This window comes from Bactrocera neohumeralis, chromosome 6 (genome assembly GCF_024586455.1).
Source record: "Bactrocera neohumeralis isolate Rockhampton chromosome 6, APGP_CSIRO_Bneo_wtdbg2-racon-allhic-juicebox.fasta_v2, whole genome shotgun sequence".
NCBI lineage: Eukaryota > Metazoa > Arthropoda > Insecta > Diptera > Tephritidae > Bactrocera > Bactrocera neohumeralis.
In genome coordinates, this window is record NC_065923.1 from 48555579 (window position 1) to 48563281 (window position 7703).

General features: G+C 40.2%; 1 protein-coding gene across 1 annotated transcript; it reads left to right on the forward strand.

Annotated features, from left to right (window-relative positions):
* The first annotated feature begins 4351 nt into the window (after window positions 1-4351).
* LOC126762077 (fork head domain-containing protein crocodile) lies at window positions 4352-7130 on the forward strand. Its single transcript, XM_050478570.1, has one exon. The coding sequence runs from the start codon at window positions 5047-5049 to the stop codon at window positions 6634-6636; it is 1590 nt and encodes a 529-aa protein (XP_050334527.1). The 5' UTR covers window positions 4352-5046; the 3' UTR covers window positions 6637-7130.
* Window positions 7131-7703: the final 573 nt, after the last annotated feature.

The following is a 7703-nucleotide window of genomic DNA, read 5'->3' on the forward strand; positions in this document are numbered from 1 at the left end:
TTGTATGCGGTGAACGCTCGCGTCGAAGCATAAAATGAGATAAATAATGTAGAGACATAAATAATGTAATGAAAAATTACAGCAAATAAAGCAAGCAAGTGAAATTGTTGTAGTGGTGTAATTTTACTGAAACGTTGCGGCAATCGATGGGTGGAGGATTGATGTCCTCAGTGGGGTATTACTGGTATATATACATACAAGTATGTATACTGTTTTCATGTAATACATATCAACACCCAACAGGAATTAAATCCATACATTTTCTGCTAAAGTCGAAAAAGTTCATGACAAAAAATTTTATAGGTGGACTGTCAGAAAAAATATATATTTCTCATAAACGACTTTTTCGGTTGAACTGTAATGAAAAGGCTCCAAGCTGTAAAATACGCCAGCAGCATCTCATATACCGGCATTTTTGTGTAAATAGTTTTATCGAAATTTTATGAAACCAATAATATACCCTGAACAGGGTACAATAAGTTTGTCACGATGTTTTTAACGCTCAGTTGGAAACATCGGAGACACGATAAAATATGTATATAAATGATCTAGTGTAACCAGTCGATCTAGGCATGCCTGTTGGATATCGATCTGAAATTTTGTACAAGTCCTTTTCGTTACAAGGAGTTGCTTATTTGTAGGAATCGGACCACTATAACATTTATTGGCACAGATTATTGCTCGAGGCAACGCCACAGTCTCCGAAGAAATTATTCAGATCAGACATAGCATATAACTGCCATAAAAGTGACTGATCAACATTTAGTTCTTTTGCAGAATATTTTGTATTTATAAAGGGTATTAAAGTTTCGGTGCAACCGAAGTTAAGGCTTGTTCTTGTTTAAAGGTAATACCAAATACTTTCGAGATTTTAAGGCTTAAGAACTTTTGTAGGCTTAGTCAGGGACATTCAGCTCAGTCTATGGTCCTTTATCGAGCCTCTACCAAATCAAAACTGCGCTAAGAAAATATTTTTTAAAAGAATTGAAGCCGAACTTAGTTTGTAGATAATAAATGAGGACAAATATCCGGTCCTGTTGATGCGGATTTCGTCAAACCAAATTTTTTGTGTGCAAAAGCTGTTGAAATTTTGATTTAAATCAGCCGAATGCAACAGAAAAGTACAAACTTATTTTTCTAGACCATAATGATATCATGAACATCGCTGAGATTAAGGCGTTTGAGTTGGCTTAATGGTCTCATGAATGAGAATGTTAAATATTTCTGCTGAAATTTGAAAGACTCATGAAGATGTTGAGTTCCTCCTTAGTCACACTCTGAACATTCAAAATGCTTTTCCATGTCCCGACATTATTTTTCTTCTGCACAACTCGATTCAACTCATTGGGAGTCGAGTAGAGTACTTCAAGGTTCAATCCTGTTCCCGCTTCTGCGCAACGTTTTATACGACGCAGTGCTGCGCCTCCCACTTCTTAAGGAGATGCATACGATATAATTGGAAATGTTGATGATTTAACAGTACACAGCGAAGACCAAATAGGGCGACCATATGAACGCCTATGTAATCAGGCTTTAATAAAAATAAAGGATGCCTCACAGCAACACTGTTGGAGTGAAAGCAGATCTTATGCCCTTCAGATATATTGACCATAGAACATAAAAGCATATTTAACAAAAGCACCGACAGACGGCTGACAACCGAAGAGAAGAAGAAGGAAAAACAAACAGTGCTCAACGATTGGGATATTGGGACGAGGGTCGAAAAATAAGTGAATACAAACACTAATGAAAAGCGTCCAAAGTTGGAAAGAGAGAAGACATTGCGAAAAAGCTTACACTGGTCTGCAGTGGTTTTGTTGCCTTAAATATTAGATCGGTTTGGGATATATTTGAGCCACAGTTCATGAAACTAGTGATTGTTTTGTAAGATTTGCTCTCGTTTGTTTTGCAAAAATTATGGGTACAAAAAAGTCTTAAGTAAACTGAGAGAAAAAATTTTTCGATTCAAACCGATGCTACGGCTGCATATTCTCAATAAAATAGTTTTTATGAACGCTTTCGTTTGCGATGGAAATGGAATCTGTATCGGGTCCAGGTGACAATATTTTTGCTTTATCGTAATGACCAAAATATGCAGTATTTTCTCTTATTTTGTTTTTGCCATTATATAACGTTCTCAACAACCTTGACACTTTTCTTCCATCACTTTTAGATCCTGGTTGAATGACTCTCTCTCTCTGTTCCTCATTAGGATTTCCAAAATTATCCGAAAATCTATCCAGATGATTGCTTTTAGAAATTTGTCTTTTCATTGGTGACTTTTTTTTACGTGGCGGATCCCAAACCCAGCGCACAACCCTGGGGAGGGATGTTTCGCTTGCTCACTTTAGCTCGCCTTCAAATGGATGTGTTTTAGCTACTCACAAGATATTTGGTCAAAGACCGGAAGTCGTGAGCTGCTTGAGCCATTTGTAAAAGAATCGTTTTTGGCCACTCCCAAGAGAATGGCAATCAGAGAACTTTCCTCACTTGCATGAATTTCTACACATGGCTCCATCCTCTACCGAACCGCACCGTTAGTTATGCTCTTAAAAACAAGAGCACATTCAATATTTTCCCGAATAAGGTCGTATTCTGGATGGTTGCTAGGATATACAGAGCAACAAAAACATTTTGTGTTTGTAGATCTGTGTTATTATTTGACGCAGTTCCTGACTGGATCTGGCTGCTTAGGCAATATTTGTTCAAGTATGGACTTCGCTGTTTTGTGGCAGTGGAGGGGAAAACTCGTTGCACACATTTTTTATGTGTCCGCGTTGTAAAGCTCGATAGCTTTAAACAGGTTAAGAAAAAAGAAGTGCAAGGAATGGAACAACGAAAGACGGGCGACAAACAAAGAGTAGTGCTGAGTTATTTAGATGTTGAGCGAAACGGCGAAGACACGCCTAGCGGCGCTCCCTCAAGGGACACTAAAAAAGCTATAAAAGACGGAGTTAGAGGTTTATTACAAAGGCCTCCGCTTGGCCAGACCCTCATAGCGAGCAAATTGGCAGCCAAGATCCAGAATGAAGTGAATCTTTAGCGAACAGGACGATTGTACTTGCCGCATGTATGTATGTATTAAGAGGCTATCTTTTGAAGATTCCTCTGCAACAACAAGCAATATGGGCTGGTTTTGTGCTTCACGATCGCAAAAAAATATGTCTCCGTTTTCGTTTTGCGCCATTCTTTCGAAAAATCTAATTTATAATAATGTTGTTTTTGTTTTTATTATTCAGGCACATCATTATTTGACTTGAACTAATTGACTGCTGAGTAGCGGCTAGGCTAACTATTAACCGTATAAAAATCGACGCGGCTAAATATGAATGACGCCGACGGCTGGGCGCTAAGTGGCAATACCAACAAGAGCAACAACATTAATATTATTAGTAGTGGCAGCAACAACAACAAGAAGCCTACAACAACGACAACTACATTAGTTAAAAAACAAAAAACAACAACAACAAATGTGTGAGAGCAGTAAAACAACAGTAGGTGGCTACTAACACTGGTCAAACAACAACAACAAGATTGCTGACATATGCCAGCGTTGTATTTGCACTTATATGCACGTATGTATACAAATATGTGTATGTGTGTGTGTGCATTCAGCTGCAGACTCTAACCTACACAAACACCAAAGTGTTGCTATTGCGTTGCATGGTTGGGCCTTTACTTTCTGACTGCCACTAATACAGCGTAAGAAAATAAATACACACACAAACACACACAGACACACACACATGCATATACAAATGCGCATAGCACATCCTCCACGATATTGTGACGTCCTGATTAGTTGGTTGTTTTCATAGCTGTACGTGCAGCTTGCCGTGGTAGTGGTGGTGCTGGTGCTGGTGATGGTGGTGGAATACCTTGTTGTTGTTTGGCTGCATGGTGGATTTTCACAAAAACAACACAGCAAGTCAATTTCACAAACGCACACACTCGCACATATACATATATGCGTAGCGCTATTGCGCTGAGAGTAGAGCAGAGCGCAAGAGCATAGCCTACAACTACAAATACAAAGTGCGGGTGCACGAATATAACCACACAGCGACACACACACATGCACTTACCTAAGTAAGCAGCAGAAACCCAGCCATTCAGGCATACTTCATGCTGCTCTTCACATCCGCTTGCACTGCTCGTGCATGTGTGTGTGTTTTATTTATATGCGTGTGTATGGTTTGCCCTCCGCACCGCTTGTATGCGTTGCCGTACGCGCTCCTTGCTACTTTACGTTGCGTTCGGACTCGAGGTGAATGTTATTTCAGCTACAGATTCAGTATCTGACGTGTTACTATCCCGAACGGATCGTTTAGCTCGGTGAAGTGCTGCAGCCAGCAAAACAAAATAAAATAACACCAAAGCAGAAAAGCGCTGGACCAACGGCACTTTCAAGTGGAAAGGGAAAAATAAAAATTAAATGAATATATGTGTATAAATGTATGTGTGTAGGCACAGCGATATAACGCAAACGTAGTGACGACACTTGCCACACCACTTAACCGGGTTGTTGTTGTTGGTGCACAAGTAAAAATAATAAAATAACATTTTAGTTGCAAAACCAAAAGAAGAAACCGCCGAGCAAACAGAAAATAAATATAAAAGTGCTAAATCCATGTGGAGCAAGCGCCCCACCACCGTGTTTTTGGCTAGACGCGTCAAGAATCTGCGACGACGCGCACGTCTGTAGCGGCGGAGTTTACTTAAAAAATACAAACAAGTGAAATTAAGTAAATATTTGCTGAGCAAACAAAGAATTTGGCGAATAGGACTTGCGACTTGCGACAACTAATTCGCGCGACGAACGATTGCGCTCAAATTAAGTAACGGTAAATAGCGTGTGATGTTAAGTTGAGCAAAAAACTTTGAGCGTTATTTAAAAAAGTATTAGAAAAGTAAATAAAAACAATAAAAAGTAAATTGGTAAACGTGTTGTGCGCGCTAGTGTCAACAACATAGTCGTGTGCCGTTATTGCAATAAAAACACTTGACTTTCACCCCCTGCAAGCCCCGTGCACAGCAACCATAACCATGCATACGCTCTTCACCGATCAGAATTCCTTCTCGCGCCATTACGCGCAAACCGCCGGCTATCCCAGCGCGGCCACCGCCGGCGCCATGACCACAGCCTCAGCTGCGGCCGCGGCACACTATGCCTACGATCAGTATTCGCGTTACAGCTATCCGGCGAGCGCTTACGGCTTGGGTGCGCCACACCAGAATAAGGAGATCGTGAAGCCGCCTTACTCCTACATAGCGCTCATCGCCATGGCCATACAGAACTCGGCGGACAAGAAGATCACACTTAACGGCATTTACCAGTATATAATGGAGCGTTTTCCCTACTATCGTGACAACAAGCAGGGTTGGCAGAACTCGATACGTCACAATCTCAGCTTGAATGAGTGCTTCGTGAAAGTGGCGCGTGACGACAAGAAGCCCGGCAAAGGTTCATACTGGACGCTCGATCCCGATTCGTATAATATGTTTGATAACGGTTCGTTTTTGCGACGGCGTCGTCGTTTCAAGAAGAAAGATGTGCTGCGCGAAAAAGAGGAAGCCATGAAGCGACAAGCGATGATGAATGAAAAGTTGGCCGAAATCAAGCCATTGAAGCTGATGACTAATGGCATTTTGGATCACAAGCACATGGCGGCGCATGCACACTTCAAGAAGGAGCCCATCATGGAACTCGGTTGTCTGGCGGGCAAAGATATGCACACCGGACTGAGCACCGCCATGTTGAACTCCTGCCATGACAGCTTAGCGCAAATGAATCATCTCACCGGCACGGTGGAGCATGCCGGTTTCACCGTCGACTCACTCATGAATGTCTACAATCCACGCATACACCACAGCGCCTATCCGTATCACCTGAACGAGGACAACTTAGCCGTCGCTTCGACGCAAATGCATGCACACCATGCCGCCGCCGCACATCACGCCCAGCTGCGTCACCATCATGCCGCCCACGTCTCGCATACGCACCCGCTAACGCCCGGTGGCCACGCCGGTGTGCAGCTGGGCGGCACAACCGCCTTAACATCTGGCGCCTCACCCACAACGATCTCAACGCCACATGGACCGACACATGGCGGCTGGTATACACCTGAAACGCCACCATCCGAGCCGATTGGTAATGGCGGCGCTGGTGGCGGCAGCGGTGGTGTCACAAATGCTGGCGCACCAAGCAATAATAATAATAACAACAACAATAGCAATAACAGTCATAATCATAATGGTGCGGCAGGTGTGCATATCGGCAATCAGAATCACGCTTCAGTACTGACCGCTACCAGCAGTCCGTCGGCTGTGATAGGTGGCGTCGTCACGGGCCACACATCACTGGGTTTCCGCGATATGCTCTTCGAGCAGAATCAACCATGTCAAATGGACACGGGCAGCCCGAATGGCAGCCTACAGTCAGCCAGTCCACCGGCGAGCGCCAGCGCTGCAGCGGCCTCGGCAGCTGCCGCGGCGTCAGTGATCAGCAGTCATCATCATCATCACCACCATCACCTGAGCGGGAATCTGGGAAATTTGGGTAATCTGAGCAACTTAAGTCATTACCGTTCGCATGTGAGCCACTATCAGGACTATGGCATCAAATATGGCGTCTAAATCAGCCAGCAAACTGAGTGGCGCTGAGGTGTGAAACGTGGCGCCGTGCTTGTGGCAGATCCGGCGTAACGGTACTCCGCTGGTGCAGCACGTGAAGCACGCATAGTCGGCTATTACCGTTATAAAGTAATGCATTTAAGTAACTGTCACACTAGTAGAACTTGAATGGACCGACACGCTTTCGCGTTAGCAACTGTAATGCAACGAAGTTTAATTACTTTTAGTAGTCGTTCTCAATACACAGTCTAAGGTATACGAATTTATATTCTAAGTGTTAATAATATTATGCTGTAGGCTTACATAAATAGATATTTATTTTTCTTTTTTGCTTTTTGTTTGAAAACAATAAACACTAGCTTCAATATATTATACGTACAATTTTATAACTGTACATATGTATGTGATTATACGATGGCTATTGTGCGCGCAAGAGTTACGTGAAATAATATTTTTTAAACATAAAAATCAAAATTTTTAAAAATAACTAAATTTTTATGAAAGCAATCATAAAACAAAATTTAATAGAAAAAATTTTACTAACAAAAAATTTTATTTAATTATTATTAGTTTTATTATTATTTATAAAAATTTATCTTTTTAATATAAAAAAAATTATACATTTTTTGTTTAAATTTTTTATTAAAAAATTATATTATATTTTCTTAGGTTTACATGAAACAAAAACTATAAAAAACATTAAACTAAAAAGTTGTTATAGATGTTGCTTTTACTGAAAAGGTACATATATAAAAAATATTTGTAAATAAAAAAATCATAATTTAAAAATATTAATAATTTGATAAAAAAAATTTAATAAATCTCATAATTGATAATAAAAATTTTTTATAAATGCTTCTTGTTATGAAATACTTTATAAAAAAATTTTAAATAAAAAATCCACAATATGAAAAAAATAATAAATTTATGAAAAAATAAACAAAAAATTCATAATTGATAATAAAAATAAAAGTCGTAAAAAGTTGTTATAATTATTTCTTTTTATGAGAAAGCACATATTTAAAAAAATTTTAAATGAAATATTCATAATTTAAAAAAAATTAATAGTT